General features: G+C 43.6%; 1 protein-coding gene across 1 annotated transcript in view; it reads right to left on the reverse strand.

Moving 5' to 3' along the window:
• NID1 (nidogen 1) overlaps positions 1-19,535 on the reverse strand; it is a 77,338-nt gene that overhangs the window by 51,672 nt on the left and 6,131 nt on the right. The window contains exons 2-6 of the mRNA XM_005291189.5: positions 14,276-14,575; positions 10,814-11,043; positions 9,598-10,016; positions 7,851-8,000; positions 3,758-4,009 (exon numbers count right to left, since the gene is read on the reverse strand). Of these exons, the coding sequence (XP_005291246.1) occupies positions 3,758-4,009; positions 7,851-8,000; positions 9,598-10,016; positions 10,814-11,043; positions 14,276-14,575 (1,351 nt within the window). The remainder of the gene's footprint in view (positions 1-3,757; positions 4,010-7,850; positions 8,001-9,597; positions 10,017-10,813; positions 11,044-14,275; positions 14,576-19,535) is intronic.

The raw sequence follows: 19,535 nt of genomic DNA on the forward strand, positions 1-19,535 counted from the left end.
AATCAAGATTAGGCAAACCATGACTAAGTTTGAATCCATCTAGTCAAACCATTGCCCACAACCCTTCAAAACAAAAACAAAAACCACAAACAAACAAAAAAAGCAAATATTTTCTCCAAGTTATTATGCAAGATCTTCTAATAGTTCACCTTTTTTTTCCATATAAAAGAAAAATTATAGTTCTAGAAATTGCCATTGACACACTATCACTGAGTATAGTAAAAGAACCCAGACTTTTAAGTACTAAACATCTTGAACTGCAAATAAGGCAGAAGAGAAGGTTTTAGATCAAGAGAAGAGTTGAGGCAGAGCCAAAATATACAATAGTAAATCTTATCATGTGTGTTATAGTTGAAAAGTGGTTTTATTCTTTAGAGAAAATATCTCTATTAAGAGAACACTCTGATTTTAAACAGACAGAACATTTCTGGTCCCAAATTAAAAAAAAATTGAAATGTACATTATAAATTCCTGAACTAGCTTCCAGGAAGTCAATAAATAAAATAAATAAATAAATACACAAAAACCAAAAAAAAACGAGAACAAAATTCTATATTCAATTAACATACTGATGAGGCTGACAAAATTTGTACCACAGAACTGTAAAGCATCACATAAAAAAAGATGCATAAACTTCTAAATCAGATTATACTCACAGACGGGTCTGAGTGGTAGAATTTGAATCAATCCAGAAATTCAGGCCCATCTCTAGTTATATGTAGCCTTGAATTACAAAAATATTTCTGAAATGTACAGGAATTTTAACAAAAATCAGTGAATTTCTCACTTGCCTGCCAAAATTGCAGTTGAAGAGTTCAGCATTTCCCCTGATGCTATCGTTAGCACCTAAAGCCTAATATGTTTTAGGAATTCATAGGTCCAGATTTTCATTGCATTCTGGCCTCTTCTTTGCAATGCTCAAAGGCAGCCAGATCCGTCTAGCTGAGAATACCCCCAGAATGGGGACCTTTTAGCTATCAGGGGATGTATAGCCAGCCCAGCACAGAGGCACAAGTTGGGGGCTTAGCCAAGACACAGCTAGCATATGGTTCATTTGGGACTATAACCAACTGAAATATCTAACCTACATGGTGACTCAGCACAGCTATACCCCGATAATCAGGGTGCTGTAACTGGCTCCCCAGTAACCCCACATCCTTTTTGTGCCAAGCAAAAGTTGAGCACAGCAGAGAATCTGGGTTGAAAGTCTTTTGCTGTTGTAGGAGAAAACACAGATTCTTGTACTCCAGTCTTGGCAGGTAAAAAGTTCACCTTTAAGGCTCGAATTCGGCTTTCACCTCATTTTGTTGTATTTTTGTTTAAAGGTGGAATTTTCAAAAATCCCAAACTCACTTAGAAGCACAATTCGTACTGAAATTCAGTGGGACTTGTATTCCTAAAAGACTTTGGGAGTTTTGAAAATCCCACCCTACATGTTATCATATACCTTGTTCGGTGCCTTATTTAAAAGATTCCTATATACAAGGCAATAAATATGCCCCAAAATGATTTTACAGTAATCAGAGGGGAAAAAACAGGTTTCCCCATTTAGGGATAACTACCAAGAGACTTGAAGCGGCTACGACCAAACATTTCAGTTGCAGGGAATTGCAGGTGCTCAGCACCTCTCAGGAACAGGTCCTCTGGCTCTAATTCCCCTGTCATTAGAAGGATAGACTCCCCATAGCACACTGATAGACTAAGATAATATTAAACATCAGCAAAAGTGTATAGTTTGAGAAAGCTCAGGACTCTTTTCATGTGGTATCAGAAACAAAAATCTCACCACATTTTAGGCAATGTCAGCAGGCAGCAGCTGTTGCAAAGGAACAAATGTAAATACTGAATTTCTGAAGACACCAAAATATTTATACCAAACTTTCATTTGAGGGTGTTTCCTTTCTACCTTGTTGCATGTTGGCTGCTTCTTTCAAGTGTCTGAAGGCCAGCTTTGTTGTCATACCAGGATACAACAAGACCCATTGGTTTCATTAGCATTTTAAATTTTATAAATTTGTGTACCAGTACAATTTCAAAATGACCCTACAGATTTAAGTCTTTACTATTTAGTGGGGAGGAGCATCTTTTTATACTAATTCTGTAGTATAAAGGTTTCCTTATGCTGAAAGATTCTCCACACTTTGCAACAGTTGTGATTTATTGAATTAAGACCCATTTACATTTTTATGACTATTTACACAACTGCCAAATAGCCAGATGTATTCAGAAGGAACAGATTAAAGATGCAAATCTAGGGAAATTTATCTTTCAAGTGACGTGATTGTGTTGTTGTAGCCATGTTGGTCTCAGGATATTAGAGAAGCAGGGTGGGTAAGGTAATATCTTTTTATCTGGAATTTCCAAACCTGAAGAAGAGCTCTGTGTAAGTTCGAAAGCTTGTCACTCTCACCAACAGAAGTTGGTCCAATAAAACAGGGGTTCTCAACCTTTTTCTTTCTGAAGCCCCCCCAACCTGCTATAAAAACTCCACAGCCCACCTACACCACAACAACTGTTTTTCTGCATATCCAGTAGATTAAAAGCCAGGGCTAGCATTAGCGGCTAGCAAGCAGGGCAACTGCCTGGGGTCCCACACCACAAAGGGCCCCTGCAAAGCTAAGTTGCTCAGGCTTCGGCTTCTGCCCCGGGAGGCGGGGCTCAGGCTTCAGCTTTCTGCCCCTGAGCGTGAGTTTAACGTTGGCCCTGCTCACTGGTTTATTTTGATGGATCCCCTGAAACCTGCTCATGGCCCCCCGGGGGGCCCGAGACCTCACCCACCTTGTCTTGCTAAGTGACATGATTTTCAGTTATCTAGGAATTTGCATCTATACATAGTATGAGTTCTAAACTGAAAAGTTGCTGCATCTGTACAAGTTGGTGAATTCAGAGTAAGATGTGAGATATTTAGAAAACTCCCAACAATGTGAAGTAAGAAAAAGAAAGGACCCTGGCTCATGCCTCTGTATCAAGTGCTGATTTCAAATTCCATCAATTTTTACCTAAAAATAAAAATAAAAAGTGCAACTGCCAGCCGCCAGCCGGGCACTTCCTCTCCCGGCCGCGGCGGCTCTGCTCCTCCCCTGACTCTTCGGCTCTGTTTAAGAGCTGAGCGCTACCGGCTTCGGGCAGCCCCCATGCCTCCAGACCCTGTGCCGCCGGAGCCCGGGAGGGGAAGTGCCCGGCTGGGGGCGCAGGGTCCGGAGGCATAGGGGCTGCCCGAAGCCCAAGCGCTACCGGCTTCACGGTTTGCCGGGCAGCCTCCAGACCCTGCGCCCCCGACTGGGCGCTTCTCCTCCCGGGCTCCAGCTGCGCTGGGGAAGCGCCAGCCGGGGGCGCAGGGTCTGGGGGCTGCCCGGCAAACCGTGAAGCCGGTAGCACTCGGGCAGCCCTTTTCGCGTGGCTGGGAGTGGGAGGGAGGAGGGGGCGGAGTTAGGGTGGGGAAGGGGCAGAGTTGGGGCGGGGCTGGGGGGGGGAAATGGGCGGGGCCAGGGCCCGTGGAGGGTCCTCTTTTTTTATTTGTTAGATATGGTAACCCTAGTAAAGTAAAAATTCCAGATATCTTTATTATATCAGCAGGAGAAATGGGCTGAAGTTTTGATCTAGCACCAACCAACCAATACTAGTCAGGAATCAAGGAGCTTCTGCATCTTTCTAATACTTTACTTCCAAGTATTCTAGTTTAACAGTTATCTTGCCTCAAGCCACAAAAAAAGTATAAAGCAGCCTTTTAAACAAGTTCTAATTTAAAAAAAGTTACCTGTAATACTGAATCCATTTCTATATCCTTGCTGCTCCACAGCAAACATCCATCCTATGATACCTCCAACAGAAGCAAGAGGAAGTAGAGAATATCCCAGCACCTCTGGAATAGTGCTGATAGCAGTGTATGCTCGCCCATGGTTCATCACAACGTAAGAATGGAGGTCAGTGTTCTCAAATACAACTGGAACTGGGTTACTTCCTACAAAGATTTTCCCTTTCACTTTCCCATTCACTCGCTGAGGAGAACCTGGTCAATCAAAAACACCAATGTAAGGTAAAGAATTTCACAAAATAAAAACAGAATTAACACACTGTTCAGAGCTACGTTTTCTAATCAGTGTATCAATTTTGTGCAAACAGACAGTAGAAAATTAGTGTCAACATGTATGGCAAGAGACAGATGCTCACAGAGATAGACATACAAGCCACCTACAAATGAGGTGTAAATTTGCATAGGCAATTATGGTTTCATTGCTATGAAAAAGAGAGAGTGGGTAGAGTTACAATAATTAGATCTTGTCCTTTTTCATTTTTCCCAGGGATAGATAGTTGAATAAACAAGGTGTTTTGTTATAGCATCTGCAAATAGCGAATGCTATACAGAAAAACCTGAAAGCCATACAGTAAACCCCCTAATTATACAAATTCCTACCTTCAGAGTCTGCCCTAAAGCAGTGTTTTTCAAAGTTTATCCCTGGCCCCACCCCAGAGCCTGCACCCCCAGCTCAGAGCCCTGACCCCCTCCCGCACCCCAACCTTCTGCCCCAGCCCTGAGCCCCCTCCAAACCCAGAACCCCTCCTGCACCCAAACCATTCATCCCTGGCCCCACCCCAGAGCCTGAACCCCCAGCCCAGAGCCCTGACCCCCTGCCCCAGACCAGAATCCCCTCCCACACCCTGAACCCCCCATTCCTGGCCCCACCCCACAGCCCTCACCCCTGCACCCCAACCCTCTGCCCCAGCCCTGAGCCCCTCCCATGCCCCAAACCCCTCATCCCCAGCTCTGCTGGGTCTTGGGCATCAACAATTTTCTTCAACTCAGTCCCCAGAAAAAAAGTTTGAAAACCACTGCCCTAAAGTATCTTCAGAGCTACAGAGTACAGATTTGCTCCTCCTGTTTGAAGTTTACTTCCATTAAGCAACCAAGATTTTTTTTATGGTCCCTATTGTGGTCACGACAGGCTTCACTGTATTTAAGGTTACACTGAGTACCATTATAGTCCCACATTTTTCATATCTCAACTTTCCTCAAAATTCTGTCCTACACAATTAGTCACTAGTGCTGCACAGAGGTAGTATTCTGGATTAGTATTTAGGGTGCTGTGGTATTTTCTAATGTATAAAGTACATGCACTAAGTTACATTAGTTTCAGAACTTTTATTTTCCTTGCTCTGGATTGGTTTAAATTTGTAACGAACACCAAGTTAAATGCAATTTTTGCATTTTGTAAAAACAGAAAAGGAAAGCTTTTAGTCAGATACTTAACAGTCGAAATGCATGTATAGATTGAGTCACTAGGATTACAAGTGTATACATAAGAAATTCCTTTTTGGATCTCACACAAGCACAATGTTTAAATATAGATCCAACAAAATCAAGCAGCTTAGATCTTTGCTATAGGAGCTGAAAAAGTCAGAGTAACAGGAGTCAGTATTTATTACTGACTCCAGTAATAAAAAGTCAGATTGTGCACTTTTAAAGAAGTTTATTTCTAGAGATGGGCCAAACCAGAACCCTGGATCTAAAACATCCCTGAACTTTTCAAAGAGTAACCAATGTCTAGTTTTCCTTTAGATGTTCAGTTGTCCTAGCAAGCATGGCTAAAAAGCTTGTGTAATTTCTTATATTTATCTCCATTTAAAAATGGAGACGTTTTAAAGCATTCAGTTCATTTTTTCACTGTATTATTCAAAGTATCATCTTGGCTGAAATAGTAAAAAGTGACCTGCCCACTGCCTTCAATTTACGCTTTGGGACTGAGGGTGCCCAAGCAGCCTTCAATTATTTTTCTCCACACAAAGCCCCATAAACTAAAAATTCAGATACTAACACTGGTTTGTAGTGATTAAGGTGTCAAATATAACAGGCTATTCTAGCCTCTGTGCTAGACTGCTGAAGTCTGGAGAAACTGCTGAGTAATGTGGAAGCTTTGTGTGTGCTGTGATGTGTCTGGCTCACAGAAGCTGGGTGCCCTCAGCTGTGGCAGCCCATTTTAACAAATGATGTGTTAAGTTGTCAACTGTAAAATAAAAGCTTTGATAACAAAGCTGTCCAGCGTGTAGTCACAAGAGTTCTACAAACGAACAAATCCTTGGTTTCCTAAATGTATAGTACCTAAAGTAGCTAATTTTCCTGAAAAATACTCATTAAATTTTAGGAAGAGGGCTGCAGTATTCCCATTTGCTTATATGTGAAATTTACAGACCTCCAACACTTCCCAGTTTGTCTGCTTCCTGTTTACACAGAAAGAGAGTTGGGGGAGGGAGGGGAGAAAAGAGAACTAGACTAGACACTGAGGGCACTGGGTTGTTACTTGTTTATTCCGGTGAACATATGTTCCAGACAGCCATTTACATATTTTCTTCACCCCATAAATATATGGAAAAACGTACTTTTCCAAGCAATAAATATTAGGAAGGGTAACTTCCATCCATTTTGGACCAATCTTGCATTCAGCGTCAGCATTCATGTTAGTGGGGTGAATGTTTTTCAAAAAGGCTTCTACTATGGAGCATTGTGCATTGCAATACCCCATAAAAGAGGAATGCCTCATCATTACTGAGAGCCTACACTCTGTAGCCAGCAGGATGAGAGAAAGAACCTCAGTGCAGTACCGTTAGCCTCATCTGTGTCAGTCAAATAAAGTCTCAAGAATGTTCCCAAGGAACGCAGTGCGACTTCTTGTAGTAAGATACAACACTTTACTGTAGATTAGGAAAGCGAGACTTCTTGATCATAGAATATCAGGGTTGGAAGGGACCTCAGTAGGTCATCTAGTCCAACCCCCTGGTCAGAGCAGGACCAATCCCCAGACAGATTTTTACCCCAGTTCCCTAAATGGCCCCCTCAAGGATTGAACTCATAACCCTGGATTTAGCAGGCCAATGCTCAAAGCACTGAGCTATCCCTCTCAATTAATGGTCTAAGGAAACAAATCATTCTGAAAATCTGAAGTGAGGCCAAAAATTGACAAGACAACTGCCCATTAAGGTGCCCTATTTAGAGAGAAGGCATATGGCCCAATGTATAAGATTAAAAAAAAGTCTCTCATGAAGTCAGCTTTCTTACTGTTTCATTCTGATCTGCGCTGGCTGCCTTTCAATTGTTTTAAGGGGTTTTCCTTCCTTTTCCTCCTCCACCCACCCACTGATCCTTCTTTGGAGGAGGATGGAATTTGTTCTCAGTGGGCCCCAGTGTAGTCTCCCTGGAGGAGCTTTGCGGAAGAGCTGTCAGGCAGAAAAAGGACTTTGGGTTGCACAAACCCTTTGAAGATCCCTAGCTGTCCTTCCATGACATAATTCCCTAAAGCACGGTTGTTAACTCTACAACAGACAAAAATGGTAATTGTGTAAGCAAAAGTCTGTTTTAAGAAGCTCCTTCCAAGCAGAGAGTTGCCCTCTCAGAATCAGTGTCTGCAACTGTGGGGACAATTTGGTTTGCTTGTCAGAGGTAGATCATTATGCAAAACAAATAGGCAATCAGTGCTAATGACAGTGGTATGAAAGCACTTCAACTGTGACCCTAGGTTCTAAAAAGCAGTGCTTTCTCCATCTTAAGTTACATTTTCATCTTCATCATGGATACCTCCTTTATTATGTGTCCACTTAAACTTAGTTTATGTATGGCTTTCAAATAAATATACAAGATTAAGATTTTCCAAGATAGCTTAGGGAGTTTTACTTAACTCATAATTTTCAACTAGTACTTACAAAAACATTTAAATCAGAAAAGCAGCAACCTCACCCCTTTCTGTACTAAAGAGGGTTTAAAAAAATCATTGCCTATTTATCCATATAACCATATTACAACATTAAATGTCTCATACAAAATGTTAGTACAACTATTTAGTTTTGAAAAATTAAATTACCTTCTGCTACACATTGCCTGCCATTTCCTTTGTAACCAGCAATACAACTGCAACAATACCCATTTGGATAGTCTCTGCAAACAGCATGAACGGAACACTGATGACGGTTGTTAGCACAGGTCTGTTGGACATCTGTATGATAACGGAACACTATAGGAAGAAAGACCAACCAATTACTATTCTGCATATTACATTACAACCATAACATCTATAAAGATTCACAATAGGGCCAACTAGAGCACAACACAATTCTGAGTTAGCTTCAGAATTTCGTTGTGCCCATTTGATCAGCTTTTGGGAAGGGCAAACAACTGCAATAGATTTTTGCTTGCCTTGCAATATGTAACTAATTTGTCCAAATATTCCAGTAAAAGGTACTGGGCCAGATCCTCAGCTGCTGTAAATCAGTGGAGCGCTACTGTCTTAAGTTATGTCAATGGAAGTACACCAATTTATGCCAGATGTCAATCTGGTCCTTAAGCTAAACATGGGGAAAGTTTCTCAAGGTTCTGGTTTCCCGCCCACACCAGAAGGGACAGTGTGGTGTTTAGATGTTACTTGTAATTATTAGAACTGGGAGCACTGGCTGTTGGGAGTCTGAAAGGACAGGACACAGGAAGGAGGGGGAGGAGTTGAGGAGGCTGAGTGAGATCTACCGAGGGTGCAGCAACAGCATGGTAAAGAGGTTTCCACTTTAAAAATAAAGTCCTGTTGAAGTTTGTTAGTACCTTGCCTGGTTACCACAACAGACAGCCCATGCACCCACTGTCAAAACCCACACCTGTGCTCTTCCAAGCTCACAGATATAACAATCCTCACATCTGATGTCAGGGAACATTCTGAGTCTTGTCATTCAAATAATTATTCAGCGTCACACTCGGCTTTACATTCGCTATATTCATTGCCTCAACAAGTAGCATTGCTAGTACAGAGCTTTTAATCACACAAAACCAGGGAATCCTAAATTGTACACAGCCTTTTGTAGTGGTGGCTCAGGGTTCTCTGACTTTATCAAGTCATCTGTATTCTATAAAGAGTGTATAAAGTTATATTTCTGTGAAAACAGTTTGTATCATACACACACAATCCCTACTAAGTGCAGCAATATATTGCAACAGTTAAAATGCAGGTCATTACTTTAACAACTATAATAACCAAAACAACTTAGATAAAAAATGTTGTTAAGACAGAGATACCTTTGAGACTATATTGCCCTTCAGAAGTATTAATATACTTATTCCACAGAGACACTAGTTTCTCCACAGCATTCGATTCTGCAAGCTACTGAGAACAGACCCATTGCGGGACAAGTCTGTGGTAAGCACAACTGGCCATACATGTTTGTGGTCAAGTATTACAATTGGATTTGAAACTGTCCACACGTCCCCCTAACATTGCCAAAACTAAACAGATCTGTCTGGAATTTCAGAGGTCTAAGGGCAAATCAAAAAGAGAGCCAATTTGGGGTGAAGGAGGCAGTGGGAAGCCATTCTGGGGAAAAAAATAGGCTATATCCAGCAGCTTAGAGAGCACTCCTTAAATAAATCTATTTTTCATGCTGCCCACACAGATCTTTCATTGACACACTCCCATGATGGGGGAAGCGGAAAACAAGGGGATAAGGGGGGATAGAGAAGGCTGGTCTCAGGACAAAGTGGAAGCCACACTGGGGTGTTAGGGTGGGAGAATGGGGTGTTAGGGGGGAAAGTCAGGTGCCAACAGCCTAAAACAGTACAAATGCCTTTACCAGTCCCAGTTTCCTCAATATCTTCCACATCTATAACCTGAGGATACTGGTGGACCTGAAACTGAGGCGGCGTTTTCCCAGTTGAGAGTTCTGGCTGCTGATTGAAAAAGGATTCTCTTGGAGGTGTCTCTGTTGTTACAGCTTTGTGTGGTGCTGGTAAGTCATCTTCTGAAGCTGACTGAGGAATTCTATATGTAATATGTTGCTGATCCTCTCTTCTGCTGGGAACATCATATGGTACCTGTTGCGGGCTTATTTCAACAGAGTCATGGTGCAATACAGCTGGTTTTGAGGTCACTTCCTGATACTGTTCATCATCACCAAATTCTGGACTGTAGCTGATTTTTGCAGGCACAATGCTATTAGATGAGCTACCAATCTCAAAAACCCAGATTCCTTTCCTTCCAGAATTGCTGCTCCTAGAAAGAGAGAACAAGCACACTAAACAAGGGGTCAAGTAAATATAAAAATAAATATAAATTCTATATGAAAATCACTACATATTTGATTCTATACTCCACTGAGAAATACAACTACAAATTGGATCATACCTATACAAAATACAGCTTAGGGTACACGGCTGGAATTTTGGATAGTATTGGCAACATGTTTAATATACATTGAACTAACTTCTTTAGAATTTATCTGGAGGTTAGGGAGGGTTGGGAAGAAAAGGTGGTATAATTTGGCCCAAGTTCACCTTGATAGCAGCACTCTGAACTTTCTGAATTGCTCTCTTTCCTTCCTGTCCTTTTCCCCACAAAAATAGAGGCAGAGGTGCTGGAACAAATTGTATAGTGGGAGTGCTGAGAGCCATTGAACCAAACTGTAAACCCTATATATGATGAAAACCACTTCAAGCCCAGGGGAGCTGCAGCACCCCTATAGGCAGTTCCAGCACCTATGAACAGAGGTCAAGACTTTTCAAAAAGGGATGCCTAAAGTTAGGCTTCTCAGAAAGTGTCCCAATTTTCAAAAGGGCTGAGCACCCAGTAGCTCCCACTGAAGACAATATTAGCATCCACTTTTGAAAATCTTGGTCAAAAACGTCTCATTCTTCAAAAACGTTGATCAAATTTTACGATTTCTAATACAATGGCTAATGAAATCTTATTAGCTATGACATTTTCTCACATTGCAGAATGCATAAACACATGTCAGACAGTAGTAAAAACTGGGATTTGGGTTTATTTATTTATTTATTTTAAAAGCATACTCATGCAGGTTTCTGATCGACTCTTCATCATTAGCAACTGTATTGTAGGATCCTGGCTTTATCCACAAGTAGTAGTTTGTAGCGGCTTGACTAAAGCCAACTGTAGCAGGAATCTTTTCCTCAGCATTCTTCGAGTGTGCACTGTAGAACTGCAAACCATCTTCTGGATAAAGGAAAACAGCATAGGAACTGGAATCAGAAGAGGCTAAAACAGCCTGGAATGTGTTTCTCTGTGGGGAAGATTTAAATTCCATTTACTTGTGGGAAAATATTCAAGATTAGAAAAAGGAAGACACTTTATAAATCAAAGTCAAGATCTGGGTTCACACAATGGGTTGTGCATTACACAATTATTAGAGACTGTTAAATTCCTTTGAGAAGTTTTTCCAAAGAAACGGATTTAATATTTTTTTCAAAAACACATTTGTTTTGACTATGCTTAAATGTCACAATCAAAGTCTTACCACAGATAAACTGAAGTCAATGTAAAATAGCCATTAGGATGCTTTAAAAAGCCCTAAGTTCAGTACTATGTTTAGCAAATTGAAAAGTCCTTTTAACAGAAAAATTGAGTGGACTGGCTGTTCCTGGAAGATCTTGTATCTAATTTAGATGCTAATTACAAATATTTGCACAGAATAGGATATTGAATTCACAGCTTCCGCAAAATGAGGCAAAAAAAATAATAAATAAAAAATAAGGGTTCAGTTTTCAAGTGAGAAATGTCCTTACACAATGACCGGGTGATATCAAATACTCATACTGACTTTCCAAAATTACTACATTTTCATTTATCAGATGTTTTACAATCAGAGTTTTCTGTTTCAAAGACTTAAATCCCAGCTGAAGCTCAACATGGAGATTAAAGGAATATCCACAGAAAGAGAGCAGAGAAACTATCATTTTAAATTTGATGAAACATAGTTCAATGAAACTCTCTAATTCAGTACATTCTGGGGCATCTCAGGCCCCACATGGAGATGAAGAAGCCAAAGGTGTGCAATGAGGGGCAACACACAATATAGGACCCCTCACAGTGCATGCTGTACTGGATTACCAGCAGCAATGTTCAGGATACTTGTCAACCAAACAGATCATTCCTTTCATAACGCCCAGTTTATACTAAGCCAATAAATAAATAAATAAAAATAACCAAATTAAAAAAAAACAACCCTCAAAGCTACCACAACAAACTGGCCTTTGAGATGTCAAGGAATCAGCTGGCCTAATGGTACTGCACTGGACTGTAAATGATGTATGTTTAGATGCAGACAGCACATCCAATTTTGAATTCTGATCTGCATTTTTTATTTTCAGGGCTGTCAGGTGGGGAGAGGATTTTGGAGGAGTATTTTATTATTTGTTGGTAGAGAACATCCATGCCACTGCAATCATGGCCCTTGCTGAGACAGTGTTCCAATGAGGGCCATTTATCTGACTTTAGCTGTTTACCACTGCCCCAGCATGGGCCCCATTATAGGGAAGGTGGATGCTATGCCCATGGCCTAGTCAGACAAAAGAAACTGATATTTGGCAAAACAAAGCCCTGATGCTGGAAAGACAGAAGCACATGCTTAGCTTTGCACACTGTGAGTAGTCCCATTGACAACAGAGCTAATCTCAGTACATAAAACGAAGCATGTGCTTACATCTTTGCAGAATGGGACCTAAAAGATTTAGAAGATGGGGTGGGGAGGAGGGATTGTGGCTCTCAAATAAATTGTGAGGTTAAGTCCTAAGCATACATGGATCATCATACATGTATCTTAAAGAGTCTACTACGGAAGGCCTGATTTCAGATATGCGAGTTTGTGGTGAATGAGATGTGATCAACCCAAAAAGAGATCAAGGGCTAAATTCACAAGAGGACTTAAGTGCCTAACTGCCACTTTAGACACCTAAATCCCAGAATCAGGCCCCACTGGGATTCAAAGCCTCTGCTCAGCTGCCCCCAAAACCTGTAGGCACCAAAACTTGCTCAATGCCTCAACTTCAGTAAAAGTTCACGAGGTATCTGTGTTTGCCTGAGCACATGCACTGCAGCCCCACACCAGGCATCTGGACACCTAAGCCCCGGAACAATGCACGAACCAGGGAAAGACAGACAGACAGTCCTCCGCCTAACTAGCCTGCAGGGCCTGGTCTGGAAAGCATGTTCAGAGATCAGCTACCAGATCAGGCCCTTATAGAGAAGTTTACACAAAGGAGGGATCAGGGGAGAACAACCTTCCTCATAACCTTTCGCCCAGTGGTTAGGGTACTCATCTGGGATGTGGAAGACCCCTAAGTTAAGTACCACCCTCCAACTGAGACACAGGAAAGATTTGAAGTGGGTTCTGCCACCTCTCAGGTGCATACACTAGCCACTGGGGCATGGTATATTCTAGTGTGGAGCTCTCTCAGTCTCCCCTGTTGAAATGGGGATAAATAAATTTTAAAAATTCACTTTCAGGTGGGTGCACTAAACATCAGGCTACAGAGTCAGTCTCATACTTACCTACTCGCTCGGCCCAATGAGTGCAACAGCTTCAACAGGAGAGCCAGAGAGACCCATGTCAGAATATCCCATAGCCCAGTGGTTAGGGTGCTGGCAGCAGAGACCAGTTCAAACCTCCTCTCTCCATCAGGGAGAAGAGGGACTTGAATTGGGGATTTTCCACATCCCAGATGAGTACCCTAACCGCTGGGCTAAACATTATGAGGGTGCTGCTGCAAATCCTCCCTCCCTGCTAGCTTCTTACTAAAACAATATAGGAACCTCACACCAAGAGAGCATTTTCTGCTGAGAATCCCATGTTGTAGGAGGCACTTCCCTGTGGCCCAGACTTAGGCGCCTATCTATGAGACGGGGGAAATGCTTCACACACCCATATTGGCTTAGCATCTTCCACCTTTGGTGAGGCATCACCTAGTGTGCTGGCTTTTGTGAAGATGCCCATCTCTTCCATTCATTGTGTAGGGACCCTAGGTGCCTAAATCCAGCCTTTGTGAATCCCAGTGATTTTCTAGGCACTTGAACGTTAGACCTGATGATATTTAGTGTCACCACATTAAGTTTCTTTGTTAATTTAGCCCCCAAAGTCCAGGTTTTAGTACATCTAAGTTCCCTGATTATTCCAAGTATCTGGCACATTTTGGGGTTTTATAAAAGTTAACATAACAGTCCAAGGATAGTTTGATGTTGAATAACAAGGTAAAAATATGTGAGCTTTGTCCTCATCTCTGCCCATATGCTACAAGCCAAACTGCTTACATCTTTTAAATATGTCTGAGACACTCCTCCCAAAAATTTCCTTCTCATGAATGCTGTGATAAGCATATAAAGCAAAGCGGTAAGGTATTTAAAGTGAAATAATTTTCTTTTTGAAGTATGAAATATTACAATTGACACTTAAAACAATGGACCATGGAGTTACACTTCTGTTGCACTTTGTCTATCTTAGAGCTCTGTCTAATATTCACCTTGTCTTCCAGAGTGGGGACTTCTCCAGCTATATGGTAAGGAGCCACAAACGTCCAGGTAACAATGACAACACTGCTTGGATCAAAATTGGTCTCCGGGAAACCCCATTGGATATGGTCTGCAGCAAGCTGTAAGATGTCAGGGGATGAATCTTCTCTATAAAACACCTTCCCACGTCCATCTGTAGTGTCCAGATCAGCCAAAAATGGAGCAATAGCTCCAAAACTGAGTGGGAATTGACCAAGGTATTCTTCTTCTTTTGATGGTTCATTCACTGCAATGATCCCATTAGTGGCCACCTAATAGAAAGGGTAAAATCATTTAGACAGGGCAGTAAGTATTGTTCACATGGCTATTTCACAAGTCTACACACTTTTGTAGTATTTTCAAACCCACTGAAATACTTCTGGTTCTTAAATACCTAATATCATTGAAGCTGAAGCTTGTATTTATGAGATAAGTCAAGTTTACCAACCTGTAGCACTATTCCACTAAACCACTTTTTATATCTATTTGGAGGGATCTTGGGGTTTTAACTTCTCATGGTTCAACAACAAGGTACATTAAGAACTGAACATTCTTCTCTCTGAAGGATAAGATTTCAAACAGCTATATTTCACAGGCTACCACATTCACCTCCGCTTCTGGCAAATCAGTACAAAATAACCACATCTCACAAACTCCAAAACTCTCTATCTTTATACATCAAAACCCAGTGCATGCAGTCTTTTGTATGGATTCTCTTAGATGACTAGATACTAGCCATTATGCTATTAAAAATGTTTACATAAGAGTGCTGCTAGGTATGGAAGCTTAGGGAAAATGACACCCTGGGCAAGCTTGTATTTTGGTGCTCCTGGCAAGTGTATAATGTATGGATCACATTATACACTTGTAGGAGAGCTTGGGGCTGAAGAAGTGAGGTTCTTACCCATGAAAGCTTATGCTCCCAATACTTCTGTTAGTCTTAAAGGTGCCACAGGACCCTCTGTTGCTTTTTACAGCTTCAGACTAACACGGCTACCCCTCTGATACCTGGCACCCACTGCCTCTCCCCACCCCCTACTCATCCCCCCTGCCACCTTCCCATTAGTCCCCCCATCGCCGCTGGCCCCCACTGCCTCCCCAGGTGCCTGATGCCTTCCCCACCCCCATTACTCCAAGCTCCTTTCTGCGGCCTTGCACTCCAGGACTGCCCAACTCCTTGCCTCTTGATCACAGTACCCCCTGAGCATGGTGCCCTGGGCAGTCACCCATGTCGCCCACCCATAAGGCCAGCCCTGGATGGAAGTAATGAAGTAAATACTCAAACTTAGAATTTTAGAATGGATAAATAAATACTTAGGACAATTACTTTGTTGACTAACCAGTGAGCCAGATTCTCACCTGATGCAAGCTGGTGTAGTTCCATTAATGTCAATGGAACTATTTGGATTGACACCACCTTAAAAACTGGACCATACTACTTCTACATTGTGAGACCCAGGAACGATAGTATGGATCACATTATACACTTGTAGGAGAGCTTGGGGCTGATGAAAGTGAGGGATCAACAGCATCATCATGCGCCCCCCACAGCAGGAGCAGAGATGTTGTGCAACTTTCCCCAACAGATCAGACAATAGATCTTCCTCCTAACTTCCCTGCCTAGGGCTTTGTGCAAACTGCACAATCAAGCCATTCCTCACATTCCTTCCTTGCATTCAAGATTGCTGCAATTTTAGGCCCTGGCTACACTGGCAAGTTTCTGCGCAGTAAAGCAGCTTTCTGAGCTGTAACTCCTGAGGTGTACACACTGCCAAGCCACTCAGTGCGCAGAAACTGCGTAGTTGCAGCGCTGTAAAAAAATCCACCCCAACAAGAGGTGTACAGCTTTCTGCGCTGGGGCTACATTGCCATGGTGCCAGTGTAGACACTGTGGTCGATTACAGGGCTGCAATTGGGCTCAGGGAGGTGTCCCACAATGCCTGTTCTTGCCTCTCTGGTCATTGGTTTGAATTCTATTGCTCAGGTGACCAACCGTCATTCCCACCCTGTAAATTCCTTTGGAATTTTGAAAGTCCCCTTCCTGTTTGCTCGGTGATGCGTGCAGTGGTCTCAGCGCAGCTTTCTAGGTGGCAATGCACCAGGCGATCCCCCATTTGCAGCAATGCTGAGCTGCTGGACCTCATCAGCATTTGGGGAGAGGAGGCTGTCCAGTCCCAGCTGCACTCCAGCCGTAGGAATTATGATACTTACAGACAGATTTCACAATGCATGACAGAAAGGGGCCTGATCGGAACACATTGCAGTGCAGGGTCAAACTGAAGGAGCTGGGAACGCCTACCACAGGGCATGGGAGGCAAACTGCCGCTCCGGTGCTGCGTCCACGAGCTGCCAGTTCTACAAAGAGCTGGATGCGATACTCGGCAGCAATCCCACCTCCGCTGCAAAGGCCACTATGTATATTTCAATGGCCCGCATGCCAGTTGAGAGTCGACCAAGCCAGGAGGAAGAAATCTTGGATAAGGATGTGGAGGGGGAGGGGGACCCAGAGGCAGAGGATGACTCGGAGGTCAGAGATGCATGCAGCCAGGAGCTCTTTTCTACCTCAGAGAAGGCTAGCCAGTCACAGCTGTCAGATGTTGGCAAAGCGCAAACAGGAGAGGAGGCCCTAGTAAGTGGCTTTGATTTTGGGAATCACTGAAGAGAGTTTTTGGGGGCAGGAGGGTTGCAGAAAGCAGGCTTGTCTCCCAACACATGCCTAGTCTGAGCAGCGGAACAAGCTGTTGATCGACTCCCTCACTTCACGGGAATCTGCCTCAGAGATCTCCAGGAAACTCTCATGGAGATACTGGGCAATCCGCTGCCACAGGTTCTTTGGCAGAGCAACTTTGCTTCTTGCCCCATTAATGGTAACTTTCCCGCACCACTGTGCCATCACGGAGGGGGGATGGGGGGACCATTGCTGCACAAAGCGAGCCACATAGGGGCCAGGGCAGAAGCCGCAGTCTTGGAGAAGACCCTCCCTTGATTCCCTGCCCACCCTCAGCAACGAGATATCTTCCATAATGATCATATCCTGTGGAAAGTGTGGGGACAGGAATGATTATCAGGCTCCCCCTACAATGCTGGCTCTCCCCAAGAGCCACATGCCCAGTGTACAGCAGGGTCCGGGAAGAGTGATTTACCCTTCCCCTGCAGCTACTCACCATTTTGGGGGTCTTATGGCTCATGTGTGCTTGCCTGGGGTCAGCCAGTTAGTGAGTACTGGCTGTGCTTTAAAATCACTGAATCAGTGTTCTCTGTGTTGCAAACAATACTGCTTCTGTAAAATGTTGCGTTTAAACTTCACAGAGATGATCTTGGGATACAGTTACCAGATAGCAACTGTGAAAAAACGGGACAGGGGGAGGGGGGTGATAGGTGCCTATATAAGAAAAAGTCCCAAAATAATGGGACTGTCCCTTTAAAAATGGGACAGATGGTCACCCTACTTCGGGAGCCCAGCCTCCCTCTTTGTCATCGATGGCTGAATGGCTACGCAGAATTAGAAAGCAGCCAAGAAGAACTAAGGAGGACTTTATGTGTGATGTTATGATGCACTCCATGGCCGATAAGCAGGAATTGAAGGAGTGGCAGGACAGCGAGAAGAGGTACTGAAAGGAGAACGTGGCATGCCAGAATGAAGCCATGGAGCGGTTCTTAAATATTACGGAGCACCAAGCAGACACGCTCCAGGCGATACTAGCTCTGAAAACCAAGCACTTCCACGCCCGCCCTCCCCTGCAGCTGCTGTCGCAAAATTCTTTCCCATGATCCCCCCAGACACCGCCAACACACTCTTATCAACCTCCTGGCTCCAGTCTATATCCGCGGCATTCCACTGCTCCCCCCTCACAGTCCAACACTGCGGACTCCCACTACTCACTGCACTCAACACCCATCCCTCTGCAGTTTGGCCCTGCTGAAGTACAGTACCCGCTGCATTGTACTCCCTCACTGCTGATGGGTTTTTTTGTTTGCCTCTCTCCTCCGGTTGTTTTTTAATAAAAGAATTGTTTTGGTTTGAAAGCAATCTTTATTCTATTAACTGAAAGCAAACAGAGCCCTGCAAAGCAACAGACAATTATATTAAGTCTTCATATTGCATTGTCTGCACCAATCACCTCCTAACATTACAAGCACTGCACTCCCAAACATAGCAACAAATATTAGTGGCTTTCAGCTTCGAATTGCTGCCTCAAGGCATCCCTGATCCTTATGGCCCCACGCTGTGCCCCTCTAATAGCCCTGGTCTCTGGACTGTTCAAACTCAGCCTCCAGGCACTGAGCCTCAGCGGTCCAGCCCTAAGTGAAGCTTTCACCCTTCCCTTCACAAATATTATGGAGCATAGGTTGTAAGCATAGGAATATTGTCATTGGCCAGGTCCAGCTTCCCATAGAGGCAGCGTCAGCGGGCCTTTAAATGGCCAAAAGCACACTCAACAGTCATTCTGCACTTGCTCAGCCTGTTGTCGAACCGCTCCTTGCTGCTGTCATGTTGCCCCGTGTATGGATTCATAAGCCAAGGCATTAAGGGGTAGGCAGGGTCTCCCAGTGGGCATTTCGACTTCCCCTACGGTGATCTTCATGTCCGAGAAGAAAGTCCTGCTTGCAGCTTCCTGAACAGGCCAGTGTTCCAAAAGATGCGTGTGTCATGCACCTTTCCGGACCAGCCTGCGTTAATGTCTGTGAAATGCCCACGGTGATCAACAAGCACCTGGAGAATCATTGAGAAATACCCCTTGCAATTAATGTACTTGGTGGGTAGGTGGTCTGGTGCCAGAATTGGAATATGCATGTCATCTATCGCCCCTCTGCAGTTAGGGAATCCCATTTGTGCAAAGCCATCCACAATGTCACGCACATTGCCCAGAGTCATGGTCTTTCGCAGCAGGATGCGATTAATGGCCCTGCACACTTCCATCAACACGAGTCCAACGGTCGACTTTCCCACTCTGAACTGATTTGATAGATCGATCGGTAGCAGTCTGGAGTAGCCAGCTTCCACAGTGCAATCGCCACACATTTCTCCAATAGCAGGGCAGCTCTCATTCTCATGTCCTTGAGCCGCAGGTCTGGGGCGAGCTCATCACACAGTCCCACGAATGTGGCTTTCCTCATTCGAAACTTCTGCAGCCACCGCTCGTCATCCCAGAGGTGCATCACGATGTGATCCCACCACTCAGTGCTTGTTTCCCGAGCCCAAAAGTGGTGTTCCACTGTGATCAGCACCTC

This window comes from Chrysemys picta, chromosome 3 (assembly GCF_011386835.1).
Source record: "Chrysemys picta bellii isolate R12L10 chromosome 3, ASM1138683v2, whole genome shotgun sequence".
Taxonomy (NCBI): Eukaryota; Metazoa; Chordata; order Testudines; family Emydidae; genus Chrysemys; species Chrysemys picta.